The sequence below is a fragment of the Artemia franciscana genome, chromosome 15 (assembly GCF_032884065.1).
Source record: "Artemia franciscana chromosome 15, ASM3288406v1, whole genome shotgun sequence".
NCBI classification, from domain to species: Eukaryota; Metazoa; Arthropoda; class Branchiopoda; order Anostraca; family Artemiidae; genus Artemia; species Artemia franciscana.
In genome coordinates, this window is record NC_088877.1 from 22,479,160 (window position 1) to 22,502,245 (window position 23,086).

Sequence of the window (23,086 nt, forward strand, 5' to 3'; positions counted from 1 at the left end):
AAGCCTTATTACCCTATACTAGACATAAACCATAGTTTCAACGGTTTCTGTTTTATTATTGTAACATTAAAACATCCACATTATACAATATCGCATATCAAACAATCAATCTTACTTCCTAGCTCCCTGGAGCGACATTAGAACTTAAAACGAACAGAAATTATTCCGTATATGAAAGGGCTGTCCCTTCCTCAACGTGTCGCTCTTTGCACTAAGGTTTGATTCTTTTGCATCTTCTCACAACTCTACTCTTTAAAATAATAAAAACTTTAGCGTAAAGAGCGAGACTTTGAGGAGGAGACAGCCCCTTTTATATACGGAATAATTTTTGTTCATTTTAAGTTTTAATGTCACTCTTTAATTTCAGTTTTAAAAAACTTGTTGTTTTACTTAATTTCTGAGTGTTTCTGTTTTAATGCATGTTTTGATTTTGGCTCACCGCATTTGAATAATTAAAACGAAATTTGCATATTAATTTTTTTTTGATAAATGACTTTCTCAAAATTTCGATCGAACGATTTTGAGAAAAAAGGGAAGGGGAGGAGGTCTAGTGGCCCTCCAATTTTTTTGGTTAATTAAAAAGGGCACTAGAGCTTTTAATTTACTTCCGAACGTTTTTATTGGTAAAAATATACGTAACTTACGAATTGACTTTCGTAAAGAACTTCTATATTCGTATATTTTTTATTACGTATGGGAGGGGGTTTGAACCCTCATCAATACCTCGCTTTTTACGCTAAAGTTCGAATTATGTTCCGATTCTTTAAGAATGAACCCCTGAATCACAAAGGGTTCAAATAGAATAAATAGCTCTTATGAACGTACTAAAAACACGCGTAAAGAACGAGGTATTGAGGAGGGGGCAAAACCCCTCAAACACGTAATAATTTCTGTTCGTTTTAATTTTTAATGTTGCCCTTACTTTCAGGTGAAAGAACTTGTTTTTTATTTAATTTTTGATCTTTTTTAAATGATGCTGAGAAACCCGACACCCCCTTCATGGAAAATTCCCTTCTCCCATGAAAAATTCCGCCATGGAAAGATCCTCCAACGTAAACTTCTCCCCCCAACCCCCCTCCCCCACCAAACCCCTTGAAAATGTCTGTATACTTCCCAATAACCAATACTCTATGGTAACAATGGCCAAAGCTCATAACTTGCAGCCCTTCCCCAGGGGAATGTGGGTGATTAAGTCATAGCTATTAGATTTTTCGACTATGCTAACAAAATGACTATCTCAAAGTTTTGATCGGGTGACTTTGACAAAAATGAGCAGGGGAGGGCGCTTAGTTGCCCTCCAGTTTTTTGGTCACTTAAAGAGGGCACTAGAGCTTTTAGTTTCCGGCAAATATTCTCAGGTTCGTATCTTTTGTTGGGTGAATAAACCTGATGAAACTAGTATATTTGAAATTAGCATAAAAATCCGATTCTTTTGATGTATCTAGTGGTATCCAAATTCCGTTTTTTAGAGTTTTGCTTACTATTGAGCCGGGTCGCTCCTTACTTACAGTTCGTCACCACGAACTGTTTGATAAATCAATATTTCCCTGATTTTAAATACATTCCTTTCAATTAAGTATATAGGTTATCAATTGGTAAATTGCTTTTCAATAAAGTTTTTGTCAAGCCATTAATTTGTTTATAATTTTGAAAAGAAGCTTCGACAAAAAAGTGCTCTTTTACAATGCTAAAGGTAAATTTAAGGTCATTAATATTATTATTTTAAGAAACAGTTTCTTTTCTTGCAGTTTTTCTCATGCTTTGGGAAACAAAAGCACACTTTTGGAAATACATATAAATTTCACTGAAGCACAAATGACATTCTTTCCTTCAATAGGATTTAATTTGACGGTGGCCCTGCTACTGTTCAGCTCTTACTTGTAAACTCAGGACCGAAAAAAAGGCGATTGGAACGATTGGACCCAAAAGAGCCCCGCGCTGCCATCAGACTGAACAACTGATTTTCAAATTTGTGGAATTTTCTTAACAATTTCAGTAAGCTTAGGTTCTGAAAAAGAGATCCTTTTCCAGGCTAAGACCAATAAAAAGCAAACTATCTGATATCAACAATAAATCAGAAAAGATTAAATAGTTTAATAATTATGTTGACTGAAGCTGAAGACGCAAGTAAAATAGATTTTAAAACCGTTTTTAAGAATTTACAGAACAAGAATTTAGAAAATGTAAATCAAGAATGTAAATTCGTGTGCCCATATTCGGTGATATAAATTCCAAAAGGCATTTTCAGCAGTTTACATTATCTAGGGACACAAACGTAAATTAATATAAGAACGAATTGAGGACAAAAAGAACAAAATAGGACAAAAACGTAAGCTCAAAATGAACAAATTGGATCATCAAATGAGACAAGATCAATACAATCACCTGAGAAATGTAAACGGATGGGTAATAATGAAGAACCTAGAGCATCACAAGAGACAAGACCTACCCAAGCAGCTAAGGCAAAAGGCCCTGAAAAAGCGTCTGAAGCAATGATAAACGAAAATAAAGACCTAAGAAATATAAAGTTAAAATATAATTTGAACCGACAATAAGAACAAATCAAAAACTAAATTGAAGACAGAAACATGCATTTAAAAGAAAAGTAGCAGCGAGAATCAAAATGACTCAAAACAAAAGGGAAGAACAAATTATATGCAGTTACAATATATGTGACAATGAGAATCATAACGGATCAAAATCAAAATGAAGAATAGAGAAATCTGTGACAAAAAGATATAAGATAGCGAGAACAAAGAAATAGGAATTTAGAAGATAATAAGCAGCGATAATTACAATCAGCAGTAGGAATCAGAATGTGTTTAAAGTGAAACTGGAGAAACAAGAGTTGTAGGGTTAGCAGACACGCGAAAGCGAACATTAAAAAGCGTCAAAAATGAAAGTGAAGAAACAAGAGTTGTAGGGTTGGCAGACACGCGAACATTAAAAAGCGTCAAAAATGACAGAGAAGAACAAAGAACTGTGCTGTTACAATACAGCGATAGTCAGAACAAGCCAAAAATAAAAGTGCACAAGAAAAAAATATTAAGTTAGAAGAACATCACCATCACAACCTTCGATACCAACAAACTGCGGCGTAAAAACCAGTAAAAACCTACAAAGACGTTGTAAACTACGCAAGTGTGAGTTAAAAGTCATTGGGACGCTTCAACTTGGGACGCTATGTATTCACTGTGGAGTCCTCCATTAGCCCGCAGGAGAAGCAGCCGATAAAGTTGATTTACTTAGGGGCTACTGCCTACTTTGTCAAATTGCATTACCACAACAAAAATTTCCCAATTGAATTGTGTTTGACCTGTTACAGGACTTCATTTGCTCTCTAATGAGTTCCACAAACAAATACGAAACTGGAACTCATATTTTGCTTTAGCTTCTTTTAACGTATGCCATTATCGAACCGTAAATTGTCGTAATATTTTCAGCTAATAGCTGAAACAATTTTCACAAAGTCAATTTAACAGCACGCCCATCAGACCCCTAAAGGTGATTTTGAACGGTGATTACGACAATTTACGGTTCGATCATGGCTTACGTTAAAAGAGGAAGGGGCTTGCGTTATGGAGGGGGTCCTACAAAAAAAATTCTAATCGGGCCGCACCTACTCGATTCAACGCTGCGTAAACCTTCACTTGTACTGGAGTTTTCTTTTTCGTCATTGCTATTTATGTTAGTTTGAAAACCTTTTCATGAAACAAGTTTTTTAAAGAAAAGTAAAGACCTACATTAGACCAAAAATCAGCAAAAATAAACACAAATAATTTTCTAAGCATAAAACTACCAGAAAATAACAATAATAAATAAATAAAACCCAAACAAACAGAAATTGCAATAAATAAGCGACTCAATATCAAAATTCACATCAATTTAATGTGATTATTCATTTAATTTCTATTGGTTTTGGGCTTCATTAATTCATTCGTTATAATTTCTGTTGGTTTTAAGCTAGAATTATAGTTTTGTCGTGTTTTTCCACGACACTTGCATGATCTTAGTTTAAGCAATCTGCAACCTGCCTTCTTCAGCTAAAATAAATTTCGAAAAACCTATTTTTTTGGAAGACGTTATCTTAAAATTAATATGCCAAATAAAATAGTTCTGTATTTTATTTGCTGCAGATAAAATACCATCTACTGGATCCCTTTCTGAACTAGCTGACATTTGCTTACAAAAACCAGGAATCTTTGGATGAAATGAATGTCCTGATTACTATCATCCTGATAATCAATAATTGGCTATTTGAAAATAAATGACATTTTGCCTTACTTTTGTCTCTTTTCCTATATCATTATTAACACGAGATATTAAAGGCTCTCCTAGCAGTAAATAATCAATCATAAGAGATTTACTGAATTAATGGACTTGCTCAACTTGGATATAATCTAGATCAATATTTGCTCCGTGTCTGGCGGTGTATATTGTTTTTTAGTCGATTTAGAAAATTCTGAACAGTAAATGCGACAACCAATACTAAAAATTTAGCAGCTGTACGGTTTCAAAGGGCGATTGGTCAATTTTTCGCCTCCGACCATACCTTCACTTGCATGATCTTAGTTTAAGCAATCTGCAACCTGCCTTCTTCAGCTAAAATAAATTTATCTATAAAGAATGAGCCATTTGCAAGATTCAGGGGCATCGCCCTTTGAGGTGCGTGGTTCATAGCCCTTAGAGACACGATTTTAAGACTTTTGACCTTTTTAGGTGCCAAGATCCCAAAATCTTCATTTGAAGCCATGAGGATTACAGGGCTGCCGGGGGAAAAAAGGGTACTGGTTATGGTGATACCCTGAAATCGATTTCTAGCCTTAAAAAGTGCTGTAGAACTCTTGATTTCCGATCGGAGGAAATACCTTTCAAGTTTTCGTGACTATCCATCCTTAAAGATGAAAAACCAAAAATACAAACCACGCATCAATCTTTACTGTCATCGCTACTGTGCCGAGTTTGATTCAGTCTCTTATTTATTTATTTTTCTAAAATTTCATAAACATCCACAAAAAGGTCTTACATTTAACTCTAATGAAAATCATCAAGTTTATGTTAATGCTTGTAATAAATTTTTACATTTGATTTAAGAATTAAAAAGGGGAAACGATGGGAGTCAAGGCTGGTTGCCTTCCAGCCACTTTTGACTTTTAAAAAGCGCACTAGAACTTTCAATTTCCAATTGAATGAACTCCTTTTGAAGTTTCTACGACAACTGCTTCTATGCGAAGTGCCTTGGTCATAAAAACTGAAAAAAAAAACATTTTACCAACGTCATTCTTTACTTAGGTAGCGCTATTGCGCTGCCTATGGGTTTGACGGTAGTACTGAATTAAATCAAAACACGTTATGTGCATACGGGTTGTCAAATGGGCCCAACTCAGGAATGACCAAGCATATCAATTTGGAACTTTCAGGAAATGATAATGGAGATATCTATTGACCAAAAGGGCAATATTTGCAAGCTACACCTACTATTACTCCAACAACTACAACTACCAGTACTAATACTGCTACCACTACTGCTACTACTATTACCACTAAAATTACTGCTTCTGCAGTGAGTACTACCGGGGCTCAGGATATTGAAATAAGCATCTGAGGAAACGTTAAGGGGGAAGTGTTCCGAAGTTGAACTAAATCAAAACAGCATATGTGCATACAGATTGCTGAGACAGGCGTATCAGCAATATTTTTGGAACGGCTTATCATATTAACATGAAACTTCCAGGAGTATCATTAGGGGAATGTTCAACTAACCAAAAAACAACATTAACATAATAATACGGCTATTAAGACTGCTTCTACTACCGTTACTACAACTAGTACAACAATACTGCTGCTACGACTTCTCCTAAAATTACCGCTACTACTGTGATACTAACTATTAAAGCTAAGTGCACGAAGGAGAAAATTTGAGAGAATATTAGGGGGGGGGATTTGAACTAAGCTAAAGCACACTTTGTGCATGCAGATTGTCAAAAGAGCGTAGCCTACGTCAAGAATGAATTTGGGTATTAAGTTAGAACTTTCAGAGAATGCTTAAATGGGAAGATCAATTGACTAGGGCAATATGTGCACACTACATCTAATACTGCTACCACTGCAACTTTTACTACCACTACTACTATTTCTATTACAACTATTTGAAAGGCTATTTAAGATTATTAGGATAAAAATTTCAGGAATTATTTGAATATACAGATTCTTAAAAGGGCGTATCAGCAACGTCATAGAAAGAGCTAATTCTATTAAGTTGAAACTTCAAGGACTAGATGAGGGGATGTTCAACTGACCAAAAGTAATATGTTAATACTACTACTACAACTAATACTAATGCTATAGCTATTAATAATACTAATAGTACTATTAGTGCTATTGCTACTACTGTGACGACTATTGCAACTATGCCTAAGGGTATGAGTAGTGTGAAATTTTCAGGGAATATTGAGGGGGGGGGGTGAACTGAATGACAACACGTCATGTGCATACACATTGTCAAAAGGGTATACCAGTAGTATTTTAGGAACAGTTTTGTGTGCGAAGTTGAAAATTACAGGGCTTGTTGTGGTGAATATTGAACCAACCAAAAGATAATATTTGCATCCTAATGCAACTGCCTCTACTCATACTGCTACTACTGCTGCTGCTATTCATGTTACTACTACTTCTGCTACTAAAGCTAAGGCTACTGCTATTAATCCTACGGCTACTACTATTACTGCGACTATTATTACTGCTAGTCTGGTACTACTACTACACTAAAGCTAATGGTAAAAACGCGAAAATTTTGGGGAATATTGGAACAATATAGAAGTAAATCAAAACACACTATAGGAATACAGGTTGTCAAGAGAACGTATTAGCAATGCTTCAGGAACGGTATATGGCATTAAATTGAAACCTTCAGCGTGTGTAGAGGGGAATCTTCAAGAAAACCAAAGATGCTATGTGCATGCTGCTACTACTGCTATGCGACTGCTACGCCGACTATTGCTACTACACAAACTAAGCGTATTAACGTGAAGCTTTTAAGAACATTTACACGGATGTTGAACTAAACTAAAGCGAAGTGTGACCATGTAGATTGTCAAAAGGGTAACACAGCAATATCTCAAGAACGGCTTACATAATTAAGATGGACTTTTCAGGATAAGTTGTGGTGGATTTTGAACTAGCCAAAAGCCACTATGTATATACTATCAATTTCTGTAACTAATGACGCTAAGTGTATTAAGATGAAACTTATAAGGGGAGTTTCAATTAAACAAAAAGACTATATGAATGCAGGTTTTCAAAAGGGCATATAAGCCTAGGCAGCATAGGGGATAGGTAACGCAGCACTATCATAGAAATCATTATTATAGGAACTTTTAAAGAACAATTTCGATTGAAAAAAAAAGTTCTAGTGCCCTTTTTAAGAGTCAAAAGTGATTGGAGGGTGGTTATAGGACACTTATTCTGGAAAGAAAGATTGAAGATCGAGTCATTCTATAGTAAAGATTTCTAATGAAAAGTTATCCAGATTAAATATTTTTGTAGTAGACATTTTTTTCGAATGTATGTTGATGTACCTTCATTCTGTATTCCAATTTTCAAATTGGAATTCCTAAAGTCGGTGATGTATTTTGGTTAGCCCCTGCCATGGTAGGAGTGACGTCAATTGGGAAAGATGCGGACTTCAGTTGGATTTGAGTGAGTTCTTCGGTACTTCTCTGCTAAGGTAATGGGCTCCTGGAGAAGTGAGGAGATGGACTGACGAGCCGAATCTCTGTCTATATCGCTAATTTTTCGGTAAACTACAGGGTCCAAAAAAACCAGCTCTAGTGAAGAGTAGCATATCAAACTTAGGACAGGCCGAAAAATATCTCCTCAGCTGAAAAGCTAATAATTCCTTTAGGCCATTAGCTGGCTCAGCCATGGTACTAGTATCCGGACAAAACAGCTGAAATTTAAAATCAACAGCACAACTTTGCTAAGCAAAATTCAGATATTTTCAGAAGAGCGAATACATTTCCAGCCAAATATCCAATAAAATAAAATCTTTTCAAAAAAGGGAATACATTTCCCTATTTTGAATAGATCAAGGACATTGTTACGTGTGTCCTAAAAAAGAAAGGGGACCCTCAATCTTGTGACTCTTATCGTTCAATTACAGTTCTTTCATTTATGTGATCATGGAAATCATCAGTTTGTTATTCGTGTGGGTCTTGGTGTTGGGAATGCACATGCAGTTTTGTGTCTATTTTAGAGAGGTATGAACGAATGAAGAAACCTTTATATGTTTGTGCAGTAGATATTTCTTAAGCCTTTGATTCGATCCTACACTCCCAAGCCATTTTTCACCTTTGAGAAGTGGGGTAAACCCATTCATTTGTGCCTTACTGTGTCAATGGTATCGAAAGATTTCTATACGTGTCCACGTCGAAAATATTAATAGAAACCGAATTTCTGTGCGTCGTGGGGCAAAACAGGGCTCAGTGTTAAGTCCTGTAATATTTAACAATGCCATCCGCTGTGCAACCCGCAGAATACCGTATTTTCTCATCGAGCCATCTATTGACGCAAGTCACCTTTCATATGCAGATGACATTCTTCTGCTGTCTGATAATTTGCAATCACTGCAGGCTGCTGTGAACAGCCTTTATGCCGGGTTGTCGGACATCGGGCTGTCAGTCGCTTCTGCTAAAACTGAATTTCTCGTTTTATGTTGTCATCACCCGCCCGATTCAACTGTTGCCAGTGCATCTTTCAAGTACCTTGGACCTGCATTCGGGACCTCGATTCGAGCAAAAAGATCACTAACAATAAACATGCTGAGAGAAAAGTTGAAGAAGACCTATGGACGTTTCTCTAGAGTTAAAGGCCAATTTGACAAAAAAATGCTTGGTCGGCTTTATAACTCGTTTTTGGCTCCCTATTTATTTTTCTGGTACCATTACGGAAGTTTTTTACCTCTTCAGGACGTCAACAAATTCCGTCTGTCTTTTTCAAATTTTTTAAGTATTTTCTTCGTGTTCCTGTTTGGTCTCATAACAGTCAGATCTCCAAACGTTACAGAGTGTTTATGATATGTGATGGATGTTTTAGAAGGCAGATTCAGACAGCGATCTGAGTCAGTCGTAGATTTTCCGTTGGGGTGTATTAATCGTTTGTGAGTCATTGTTATGTATTTTTAGTGTTTGTGATGATGAGTCTTTCTATTATGTATATTTATTTTCTATGCTCCTCTAATTGCATTTTTGTATGTATAGAGGGTTCAAATAAATAACTATTTCCCTTACATACACACATAGATGCGTGCTTATGTAACTAGAAGTTTACAAATCTAATTTCACTTTCTCTAGTGGGTGTAATGGTATGCATATTTTTCAAAGATGCATAATAATAGGCTACTGCTTTTATACTTTTCACAGATGGCAGGTATCGCAAATTCAATAACAGTCACTAGAATGCGCTCCGATACTATTCGTAACCAAGACACGGAAAATGAATAAAAACGGGTTTAAGAAAAACAGAAACGGCAAAAACGGTAAGAATAAAAAACAGAACAGAAACAAAACGGCATATTTTTTCCATTTTCTAAAAAACAAACAAAAAACAAACAGAAGACAAACGAAAGAGAAAAACAGAAAAAGAAACGGTACAGGCCCCTACTATTTAGTCAAGTCCCACCTTACTTACATTTCGTAACTACAAACTATCACATCTAGTTCAGATAAGATGTACTTTGCCTGCCTTGCCGCTAATAAGATGCTGGTAGTGTTGGACCCTTTTGAAGGGTTCCTATGGTTTTTTAAGCATACAGAATGCACGTATTTATGCCATTCCAGCTCAAGCAGGGTGTTTCACAGCATTAAAGCATTAAATGTGACTGTTCTGTGAGGGTACACTAAGTAACGACCTTACAGAAAAAAAATCTGCTAATTAGTCTCAAGCAAGACTAATTAGTCTTGCTAATTAAACTAATTTCTCAAGCAAGAAATTCAACAGCTTCTCAATGACCTTCGTTGGAATATATATATATATATATATATATATATATATATATATATATATATATATATATATATATATATATATATATATATATATATATATATATATATATATATATATATATGTATACTGTATTTTGTCAATAATTAGCATAATGTCCATTTCGAATACAATACGTAAAGTCACTGGACGAGTCGGTAAAACCGCTGCATTTACCAATCGACATTTACATTTCGGTATATATCATGTTACTATTTTAATGCTGTTTATTTAACCAAATTGAAAGTCATGGCACCATCTGTAAAATCACGGCAGGAGTCAGTAAAACTGCTGTGCTTACTGACCAAGTTCGAAATTTTTGTAGATGACAGGTCAGTATTTTCGTGGTTTTTTACTGAACTGAACAAAGAATTTTACCAGTTTTTTTCTTTTTACCGAGTGACCAAAAACATCGGGGGGGGGGGCACTCCCTCCCATACGTGACAGCCATGGACGTGAGACACTGAAGATTAAACGTTTGAATCCAGACTACGGAAAAAATAGCTGAGTTTCCGAGCTAATGTGCTGAATCTGTGTCAGTTTGGCAAAATTATACTAAACTTCAGATTTAACAGAAAGTTGTACATATACAGGGGTCGGAAGAAACTATACTAAGTCTAGTACAATTTTACCATCACAATAATCAATACATATTCAAATTTCTCGGAAAGTTCTAATTGTAACAAAAATGATAGGCTCTATAACTGATAGAATCTCTCTTAAAATATATGAAGGTTGGAATGATCGCCTAAGTTAGAACCCTTACACTTTGGGCAACGAGGATCATGCCCCCTTACTTGGATAAACATTTCCAAGATTTTTCTTTCATTTCGATTGGATCTTTAGATTGTGACCCGATTCCATGGAGGGCATGGGGTCTCTCAAGTACAATAAAGGCAGGGGCTGGTTACCCATCGATCCTTCGCAATTCTTAAAGAAGCCCCTGAAACTTTCATATTTCGATCAAACAAACCCCTTATCAAGTTTCAACAACCACCCCTCCAAAGCGAAGCGACCAGGAAAAAATGTACTAGATTGGAGACGCACTGCTTAGTCTGTACTGATCGAGATGTGGCAGAACACCAAAATAAAATGGAAAATCAGAAATCATCAGGTATCTATCTGCCTTACTTCCTTTATGATGACCTGGAATGGATGTGTTGGCTCTTGTGAGCCTAATAATATAGATCAGCACTGGAGGATCCAGGGGAGCCAGAGGGATCCCAGCCCCCTCCGCAAGATTTTTTTCTACCGCCCCCTTTCCCTTCTTTTCTTTTTTCACTTTTTTTAGAATAAATTTGTCAACTTGGTCAATTATTGGCACCTTTGTCACATTTACCCCCCCCCCAAGATTTTGGTCATTGGTGCCCATATCACATTGAGTCTCCCCCAAAATTTTGCTTAAGATCCGCCCCTGTAGATCAGAATCAAGTACAGAGACATAAATTACGGTTGTATTAGATCGAACTATTAGAATTCCATATAATATTTAGTCAGTTATACATTCAGAAATATAATCAATAATGGATGTTACTGGTCTTATATTACATCTTAACTTGTAAAACAAAAAAAGCACACATGTTTGAAAATCTGTATATATATATTTTTTTTCTTTCACAAAAAAAACCTTTTTGTCAAATGATAATAGTTTTACAGAAACCATAAAAATTTTTATACAGGCAAAACATTCGTTTGATTGTTCTCCTTCTTCTTTACAATGGTCATAGGCTCATAGCTCATAAACATTTCTTAGGTTTTGTAACATGCACGTTCCTTTTGATTAACTTCTTCTCGTTACATTACTCAGTGTTTTCAAATGGAACTGTCCCTGAGAGAGGCCAAAATCTACACCTTAAACTTATTACTATGTTTCTTCATACATCCTGTAAATTACTTTTCACTCTGATTTCAATACTCAATACATTTATTTTGGAAAATGTCAGTTCATCCCCTGTTCTGAAATAAACCCTTCAATAACAAAATTCTTACTTCACTATATTCATAACGTTTTCACTTATTTAATTTTTAGAATCACCTTTAGTCTAACTGCATTCCAGCAACCCCTCTCCCCCAATGCCTGGATATAGCCTACGGCTATAGATGAAAATACACTGTTTTTTTGTTGTTTTTTTCTTTCAAACTGATATTACGTATCAACCACTAATGAGAAATAAGCACAAGAGATAATGCTGAACAACAAAATAAGCAAACTTTCGCATACAGACTAGGTCTGTGCCCAGGCCTTGGGGGTGGGGGGACTGACAGATACAGTTAAAGTGTAAGCAACTCTGGAAATCCAATAGGTAGAATTTTTCAGACTGTATAATGTCGAAATTTTGTTACTATAGTGCTTAGTTGAGAAAAGAGGCTAAAATAAACAGTTACACTAGCTAGTTTAGAAGGGGAATCTTGCACCAAGATTGCCAACCCTCATTACAGCCCCCCCCCCCCTCTTAATGCCTGGATATAGCACTATGTCAAACACTAATTTTGCTGGTTCACAGTTTCATTTATAATTATTTTGGTAACAGCACGGTTTATCCCATCCTCTGACCTAAATAATATAATAGTAAAATTCTTTCATCTTTTAAATTCAAAAATTTCTATTTATGGAATTTTCACATTCTCTTCCAGTTTAAATACACTTCCTCCCCTAAGGTTAAGGCCTTGACATGGCTTTAGGCTATATAAAAAGACCGCTGATTTTGTTGGTTTATATTATGTGTTGGACTTATTCATCAACACTGTTTAAGCCGTCCTGGCTAAGTGGTTGGCGCGGTGGTGTGATAATCCTTTGTCCTACGGGCAAGGGTTCAATCACAGTTGTGACCAGTTATTTGGTTTGGGACGGGGGTCAATGGCGTGTAAGCTCAGCCAGAGCCGACCCAGTTCAAAATAGGTACCTGGAGAAATCTGGGGGAGATAAACAGAAAGGTGTGTGAAAGCACAGGGTGGTTGGTCCCCAGCCCCCCATTGCACTTCGCGGGTGAAAAGCCATGAAATGGAGATCAGCACCGCCGGTTTGGACCTTAAGGGTCTAGTGCTGTCTTATTTACTTTTTTACTTTTATTCATCATCACCAGTTGGTTCATGATGCCGCTTTGAAAAAAAAAAAATGGAAACTTTTGTATGTAGTCTAGGAGGCAGGGATGTAGTTAACGTTAACCTGAATATGAATAAGAACTAATTATCTGAATATGATGAAGTTAGAATTTTGTTAATTCCAGAAGAAGGGACGAACTGCACCATTTTTAAAAGAAATAACTAATAGTGGACCATTTTCTTTTGACGATGCTGTACAGGGGAGAAAACTAGGAGAAGTAATTGCCTTGAGGCTAATTTTTGGCATATGTGCACAGTATAGTAGACAAAACTTCATTTTTCAGTAAACAATAGTTTTTTTTATAGTTAAACAATAATTTACAATAATTTTTTTTCAAAACAACGTTGAAAAAAACTAGCAATTGGCTGCTTAAAAATGCACACTTCAGCAATTGCTGTGACTTCAATTTCTTTTTTTTTGTTCAACAGATTCGCGTACAGTAAGTAAGCTTCCTCTCCATGTGTGACCCCCACCCCACCCCCTCTCAGGCTTTATTTCTGGGGAGTGCTCATATACATATGTACCACTTAATACATAGAAGAAAAAAATTACTGCTTAGATAGTCTATAAGACCCAGTTGTGTAGACAAGAGCTCCAGCTTTCACTTGACTCTCAAGAAAACCAACAACATCCTCAATGGTAAACTCATTGCCGTTTGGAACAGCAAACATAGAAAGCATATGATGAATTCGTTCTGCTGACAAAGTATCCAAATTAGTAAGCATTCCATGTATATAGTTCCAATAGCCATCCATGCAGCTTTCTTTTTTTGTTGCTTCTGATGTCATGTCTTCTTCTTCACTCTCTATATCCACAATTTTGTTGTTAACATGACTGGTGGGAGTAATATCATCAGCCAGATACACAGCAATAGAATCTTCTTTTAAGATGCCTTGTTTCACCCAAAAAGCAATTCTCTGTCTTAAGTGTGATACAGTCATGCCTAAAAATCTAGCCAAACAATCAATCTTCCAAGATTCCTGTTCTTGAAAGCTCCATAATACAGCTACATTAATTTGACTCGTAGTTATTTCAATGCTTTTATTTCCCAACTCAAGTAGAACTTTCATGTGTCCCAAGTTTGTTTTCCACGTCAACGCTCGATTCACTTTGAGCTGATTATAAGCCATTTCATAGTCACACAAATAATGCTCCATTCCAGCAGGTAAGATCACTTTCACTTCATCCTTCGTTTGCGGCCAATACTGAGCTGATATTACTATACTCTCCAATTTCATAGAACATCCTCTTTCTTTCAAGAGATCAACTAAAATGGTATTCATTCGCTTGGAGTTGACAACGTCCTGAAGCATCACTTCACAAGAATGCAACTGAGATTCACCGAACCTTAACTTCAACAATTCCAAGTATTTAATTTCCCTATCCAGGTTTGGATCAGTTTGTGATAATAGTCTAAGACAAAGCAAATTTTGATATTCCTTCACAAATAAATCTTTACCGCCATAAATAGAAACAAGGGTAGTAATAATATCTCCCTTTTTTACACTTTGCAACTCACCTTCACGACGAGCGTGTGCAGGGTCTGGCTCCCATAGCTCATAGTCTTGTTCAGCCCCCTCTTCTAGATGTGCATGAGTCAAGGGGGCAGATCTAGTCAACTCTTCAGCCAAGTCACCCGCACTATCATCAGTCAAACTTGTAACAATACACCTAATAGTATCTTCCCGCCTTTTCAAATAATTTCTCACAGGGATACAAATCGCCTCGAGCATTGCTACAGATGGATCAAGAATATTCAAAGATTTCATGGTTGAAACATAAGCTGTTAAAATATCTGTTGTGTTTACCCCAGGATGAAGTAATCTAGTTTGAAGACTTTCAGTTAGCGCTTCCATGACCTCACTATAGCTATTTGTTTTTTTTAGCCAAAAGCAAAGGTCCTCTAAGGCAGGCTGACTTTCTGGGTAATCTATTATTATATTGAATAATTGATTCTTTCTTTCACTTACAAAGACATGGGAAACTTTATTTTTCAGTTTTTCAGTGATCTTAGACAACTCATATTCATTTTCAACATTGACTGGTGACACAATTTTAAGCCAAACCACAGCTACATTTAAAATCCAATTTTCAAGATGGGCAAGATAAGATACTTCGAAAGTACCTTGGCAAACTTCCTTAACATGCTGTTCAATACAGAGCTCAAGAGATCTATCAATAGCTATCCCACAAAGAACTGCATATATATCCAGTTTTTTTAACATCTCACAATTGTTAATAAATCCATCAAAAATAACTAAACAGGTACACTGATCAATATCCTGTCCACATTGCAAACATTCATTTGTTATATCATCACCAGAGTCATTAATATCAAATGCTGCATCTTTTGACATATTCTCGTGTATTTTAAACACAGAACAAAAATATTCACAAAAACTGTTAGTTAAATATTCACTTAAGTGTTGCAATAAATAAGCTTTAATCAATCTTACGATTCTTTCCGTCTTAACGTCGGCTTTCAGTTCAGTAGTAACAGCAATTATTCTTTCAACATGCTCTGATAGATACTTTATATTATCAGTCATTTGTTTATGACTTTCATTCAGTGAAGTGTGCTTTTTCTCTAAATTTCTCTGAAAGATTGGCAAAACTTCAGTCTGGAGTTCTCCTATAAGAAGCTCAATATGGAACTCTTTGGCTAGTTTCTGAAACACAGGATTTTCTGATGATCCAAGCATAAGAATAATATTTTCATATTTGGGGTCCATTTTGTGTGGCTGCAAAAAAAACGTGAAAAAAATATATAATAGAAACAATATAAGGTCTCTAATCTTACTTTGACATACTGAAATAGAAAACTATGGATATTCAGCTAGGAGATAGGAACTCAGAGGTTAAAGCAGGAAGAACGAGCTGTATTGAATATCAGTCCAAAAGATGTTGTTTTCATGAATAGAATCAAAAAACAAAGCTATCCCATCAAAATTAAAAGCGAACTTAGGACTTGATAAATTACTTAAATCATACATTTTTTTTGCCATTTTGTCGATTTGTTTTTGCCGAAAATCGGTGTGATTTTACCCTCCCCCCCCCCACCCAAACCCACAGAAAGGTTATTTGCACTTTATTGAAAATAGTGCAGATAGCTAAAGTCGAACGTTTTGCTTAGGCAACTGATATTGAACCCATTTGCAAAGAACGGATTTAAAACAAAGGAAACACAGAGAGAACCAATATATACCAAATTTTAGACTAGTAACACTAAACTAACTGTTAAAAATAAACTGAAATTAAAAAACAAATATTTCTTGGAAATATGAGCTTCTTATAATCTTTTTTCTAATGTTACAAAAAAAAGAGAAAACTTGTCACAGTGGCCAATATTTTCTTCTCAGTGAAGTGCGAATACTGAACTAGCCTTTTCTTTTTCGGGGGTGGGGTGGTGGTTAAAGGGGTGATGGCAACGTAATTATTTGCTGATATTTCTGTCCACCTTAAGTTTAAACTCATTGTTTTTTTTTCTATATATGTTAGTTTAAGGTTTATTTCTTCTTCCACAATAATTGCTGATCACTTAAAGTTTGAGATCTCATACAAGCTAATTTCTGCTAGGCTAAGTTATAAATTCCCCTTTTACTTTTCGTTGATTTTTTTTTTTAATCTAATTTACGTTCATCTTTAACTGATATAGTTTTTGTGTATATTAATGGCACTAATGTTGGCAATTTAGGTTATTATTAGAAACAGCAAATGCAAATTAATAATAGAAATGTGGAAGCAGTAGAGATGGTTGGAGTAAACATCATAGAGGTGTTTGTGGTGGGAATCATCCTGGTCAGAACAGTCACAGTGGAAGCAGTAATAGTTGTGAAGCTTGAGGTGGGAGTAGCAATAACAGAAGCGGTCATGCCATGAGCAGTGGTGGTAACTGAAAAATGAGCCATCATGGTGGTTTTCACTTTGGAGAACCTAAAACATCATTAGTGGAAAAGTGAAATCCTGAAATACCATACAAAAGAGGGCCATGGGACCATACCCTTCAACCCTCCCCCTCCCCACATTTTATATTTTCAATAAAAATGATATTGAAGAGTTTCTGAGCTTGCAGATTCTAACTATGAAGCTAATTTTGCAACATGGACATACACAATAGAAAAATGTCTAGTGCATAAATCAGGCTGTCCCTACCCACTGTAAACTTCACTGATTACAAATCTCATACTAATATAGAAGTCCACACTCAAGAAACGTTGAATATACATTTCATAAATAGTTATGCGTCAGACTTAGTTGAAAATCAAATGTAATGCGCAGAGTTTCAATCTATAAGACTTGAAGTCCCAAAGTAAAACCCTTGAGCCCATATCTCCTTTAAATCCCCCCCTACCAGAAATTTGTTTATCTAGTTGAACCCGTTTTGACCCATGATTAAGACTACCACACATCAGAACATACTAAGCTCAAGCTTTCCACGAATTACATTTGGGTTTAGCCAAATTTGATAGTAAAAGGAATCTGAAGTTGTTAATTACAAAATCTGAGGCTAACATAATAATTCGGAAATCCAAAATCAAGAAACACTGAGAACACTGTTCACAAACAGGAGTTGATTTTCACCAAAGGTGGTATTGAAGAATTTTTAAGATTGTTGATTAAGAATCCGTGGCGGATATTGCAATACCGAAAATCAAAAGCAAAACAAACCGAGCGGTGCTTTTGCACCGGGATTCTATGCTATATCAGAGGCACTGCTATAGAGTTGCCTAAATTAAAGGTCATAAGGCTTTAATGTCGTTTTTCTCCAGAGACACTTCATATGGAAGCGGCGGTCGTACAAACTTAGGAGGGGGCTCATTCGATTGGAAATTGAATATTCATTTATATTGGTTACTGTTGTATGTTTGTTTGCTATGATTGTTTATTTAGTTTCTGTTCGTTTTGGGTTGCATTTATTCTTTAGTTGTAATTCCCGGTCATTATGAATTTTAATTATTATACATATTTTCCTTGCTGATCTTAAGTTTTATATGACCTTTACTCTTCTTTTAAAAACTTCTCTTTCGGAAAGCTTTTTTAAAAATTAATTTTGAAATAAAGGTCAACTTATTTAGGGCATATTTAGTCTATTTTAAAAGTAAATACAGGCCACTTCTTTTGAAATAAAACTTACAGCGTTGTTATTTTTTTTAAATTTGCAGCATCAAGAAGCTCTTTACCAACATATTATTATTAGGCAACGTTAACTTAATAATGCCAATCATGCCAACAAACCATAGGCGCTTTGAGAATTTTACTTTATATCTTGCTATATCCCATTATATCTTTGATAGGCCTGAGCATGATTTGGAAAATTATCAGAACTAAATAAAAAAATTTGACACAAAATTAAAGAACGCCACTAAAACTTAAAATAAACAGAAGTTATTCTGTATATGAGGGGGACTACCTTGTCAGTAACTGCTTGCTCTTTATGCCAAAATTTTATGCTGGTTTCAAAACAATTCGTGTTACAACTCAGCAGCCCCTCTGTTTGAACAGTTGCTCTCAAAGAATTAGGACAAAAAGTCAAGCTTTAGCATGCAGAGTAGAGGCCGAGGAGGAGGTAAGGGGTAGTTCCCCTAATATATGGAATAATTTCTGTTCGTTTGAAGATTTAATGTAGCTCTTTACTTTTGTATGAAAACAAACTTGCTCTTTATTTTATTTAATTGATGCCGAGCTCAGTCTCAGCACCGAAAAAGTGGCATTTGTAAAAAACAACAACAATGGCATAAAAACTGGCTTACAAGACATGCTAATGAAAATTATATTGACTACACGTCAATAATAAGAATAAGCAAGCAAGCACTTTACGAAAAAGCAAGGTGTTAAGAAAATAACCACACTTCCATTTTCATAACGAATTTTTATCCATAAATCAGCATGAATAACCGGTCTCAGTTATTATTTTGTAAGGCCTTCAAAAATGCAACTCATTTCTTGAAGTGTTTTTCGAATTTTCAATACGTGCTTCAGATCACTGTACTAGAGAAATTTTATAAATCTTGTATTACAGGGAGGAAGAAGCTGACCAAATATCCTTTTTGGTCGATTATTTTCAAGCTCTATATATAAATTATAGTGCCTTACACATAGTTTACTCTCCTTTTCCCTTCCTTGAGTGAATGTCAAAACTAGATGCATCTGGCCCCCTTCTGGAAGGGGGCCAGCCCTGGGGGGATGTACATCCCTCTGATGATGATGAAACCAGTCACGATGATAGTACAGTCATGATGTTAGCTGTTGAAGATGTTTCTCTTTGTACTAGTAGTCAATCAGACTCCAATGATGATTTTCAGCTAGTTGAAAGCAGAAAGAGAAAGAAGATCTCCAATACCCCTCCTGAAACTACCCCTAAGCCAGAAGGACTGAGAATAAACCTGAAACAAACTACTAGATCCCCTCTACCAAAACCTCTTGTGCATTTCACCCCAACTAACAAATCAGATATGTTCACAACTAAAGAAATTTTAAAGATCAGGATGCACCTTTACAAAATATTGAAATGCAACTTTATTGCAAATATTACAAGTGATGGAGTCCTAGATGTTTTGTTACTGGATGGTAAAGACACCAAAAAAGCCCTAGAAATTAGCTGCATCAATAACATATATGTCACAGTTAGTTTAAAATCAACATTACAAACAGGACAGCAACAAAAAATTGTGATCTACAATGTCCCCCCTGAAATCCCACTATTAGATCTTAAAGAAGGTCTAATGAACTCCAAAGGTGAAGAGATACCAGTGCTAGAGGCCTTCCGACTGAGTAGGCCAAATGAAGCTGGACTTGTACTGAGCAAAAGTGTCTTATTTATTTTACCTCTCTCAACTATGGTAGAAAAAATTTTCCTGTTTAACCAGCCAAAGCCATTTAGATTATACCAAGAAAAGCCTATACAGTGCACCAAATGCATGAAGTTAGGTCATGTCTCTAAAAACTGCAAGTCCACCAAGACCCAATGTAATATTTGTCTTGAAGAGCACTCACACCAATCCTGCAGTTCTAAGCCTAAGTGAACCAATTGTAAAGGAGATCACAACTCATTTGACAAAAGAGTATGCCCCTAATATTTGGAAAGACATCAAGTTTTGAAAATTGCTAGGAAAAAAAAAACCTACCAGTGGAATAGTTGCAAAATCATACAGCAGTATTCTCAAGGAAAACATTCCTACTTTAAAGGAAAGTAGTAAGACTCTTCCATGGAAATGGACCCCTAGTATAATTAGTACACCACAACAAAGATCCCCAACAAGTAGTATGGCATCTCCATTGACTAGCCCTAAATCTATTCTGGCTGATTTAAATTTCACCCCTTCAGGAGGAAGTAACAAATCTAGAAAAAAATTGATTCCAAGCCTCAAAAAAGGAACACTGCCCCTATGCCTAGTGTGCTGCCCAATTCTGTAATATCTGCCAAGGATCATATTTCTCTATCCAAGCTGATACAGTACCTGATCTCAGTCACCTTTGTTTCCCAAATAGATATACCAAAACATCTGAAGACCACCATTCTGAGAGAAATAGCTGTACAATATTTTTGTGAATCTGTTGTTGAAGAAACAGATAGTAAGGTTATTAGTATCCTCAACAAATGTCAGGCTCTCCATTATCTCACAGAAATACATGACTAACGATATTTCTGTCCCTTTAAAGACACTTCAGTGGAATTGTGCATCAATTAATACAATGAAACTAGTGGACTTATCTGATTACATAACACAGAATAATGTTAATATTGTGTGTGTCTTCAAGAAACTAATCTACATAGACTAAAAAAGATTACCCTGCCTGTTTATAAGTGCTATCGTAAAGACAGGGGTACAAACAGGAAAGGCAGAGGTGTAGCAATTTTATAGATAATATTATCCATTTCCCTTTGCCTACAGATTTTGAAATAGATGTGATTGGAGTATCTGTCAACTTAAATACTGGTAAGCATATCAACATCAAATCCTTTTATAACCCACGAGGTGAAACAGATATCATTAATATTCTTGACAAAGAAACAGTTGGAGGAAAAACTCTTATAGTTGGTGATATTAATGCTCACAGTCCATTATGGGAAGTAACTACCTATGAAAATAAGGCTGGAAAAAGTATAGAACAACTTCTGATAAATGATCCTAATCTCTCTTTGTTTACTCCTTTTAACTTCCAGACCAGATTTGATTCTCGTAACAATAGTTCTTCCACAATTGATCTCCAGATTGGTCCCACATATCTTTATGCAATGATTAATATTACAAAGGTCCCTGAACTGCAAACAGATCATATAGCCATTCTTACTTCATTAAGCAACGCACAAGTTATGTCCACAGATCTCAAGCCAAAGTATAATACCAAAAAAGCAAACTGGCCACTTTTCCAAGATATACTTGTATCTTTTGATTACTCAGAGGTATACAACCTATTAGATATAGATAAAAAAGGTGAGAAACAATCATCATGGTTGGTTGCTGCTGCTGATGCTGCCATTCCAAAATATCGTAATAAGAAAAAGCTAAATCTTAAGAGGCTGCCTAAGACATGGTGGGATGATGACTGAATCAGCAAAAGAAACTAGAAAAAAAGCCAGAAAGCATTTCCAGAAACATCCCTCACCTACCACACATCTTGAGTATAAACATGCAATAGCAAAGCTCAAAAGAAATGCAGAAAGTCAAAACAGATAGTGTGGGATAGGTTTTGCTCCCAGATTGACTCCCAAACAGCTTTAACAAAAGTCCACCATTATATTAGCCCACTGAATGGTTATAATAAACCTATTGATGATAGGAAATATGATTATATGTATTAATAACAGATATATTCTTAGTGACAAAGAAAAAACTGAACTGTTTGCAGAGCATTATAATAAAGACATTGTAAGACAGTCCCTAAGACAACCTCCCTTTTGTGTTCTGCCAAAATCCTGCCCACATAAACTTTCTCTTGAAAAACCCCTCCTCTTTGAAGAGATGAAGCAGACCATCAGCCTTAGCGATCCAAAATCAACTCCTGGACACAATGACATACATATAAATTGGATTACAAAAACGCCAGATTTATTTGCACTTTTTTAATATGCACTTTTGCACATTTATGATCATATATGGGCCCATCACAAAATTCCTAGATCTTGAAAAAAAGCTATAGTCAATCCCATTTTTTATAAGCCTGGCCGGCCTTCAAACAATATTAAACCCTACAGGCCAACTTCAATGCTAATAATACTAGGAAAAATCCTGGAAACACTGATTTTAAATAGGGTTGAATGGTTTGTAGGAGTTAAAAACCTCTACCCCCCTGAATAAACAGGATTCAGAAAAGGGCACTACTCACTGGACAATGTTGCTTGCCTTGAAAATGATGTATCCAGCTCATTTAACCAAGGGTATTCAACCATCGCCATACTTTTTGATTGGGCTTATGCCTATGGTAATGTCATTCACCAGAAATTTCTGGAGGTATTAATGAATCTTGACTTTCCTATTGGTATTGTTAACCTGATCTATGATTTTCTAAATAACAGAACATTTGTTGTCGAAATTGGTAATTGTAGGAGCTACAATCACCCTATTAGAGAAGGCTTACCCCAGGTAGCCATCCTTAGTCCTCTACTGTTTAGTCCATATATATCTGATTTTCAATTAAAACATGCATCATTTTGGCTATATGCAGATGACCTAGTAATCTGGAAATCAGGCAGAAACGTCACTGATTTAGTCAAAGATCTTCAACAAGATATCCACAAGATCTCTTGCTTCTCAGAAGCCTTAGGCTTGTCTATCTCCACTTCCAAAACCAAAGCAATCCTATTTACCAGACAAAAACATTCAACCACACCAAAGTTGTGAATAACTATAGTTGTGAATAACTCTACTATAAACTATGAATCTTCAGTGAAGTTATTGGGAATTGTTTTTGATTCCAAACTAAGATGGCATGATCACATCA

The 23,086-nt window shown here is 35.7% G+C and overlaps 1 protein-coding gene across 1 annotated transcript in view; it reads right to left on the bottom strand.

Annotated features, from left to right (window-relative positions):
* The window catches only part of LOC136036194 (anaphase-promoting complex subunit 2-like), a 32,023-nt gene that overhangs the window by 1,602 nt on the left and 7,335 nt on the right, over window positions 1–23,086 (bottom strand). Inside the window, exon 2 of the mRNA XM_065718279.1 lies at window positions 13,697–15,885. Coding sequence (XP_065574351.1) covers window positions 13,697–15,876 — 2,180 coding nt within the window. The 5' untranslated portion in view covers window positions 15,877–15,885. The remainder of the gene's footprint in view (window positions 1–13,696; window positions 15,886–23,086) is intronic.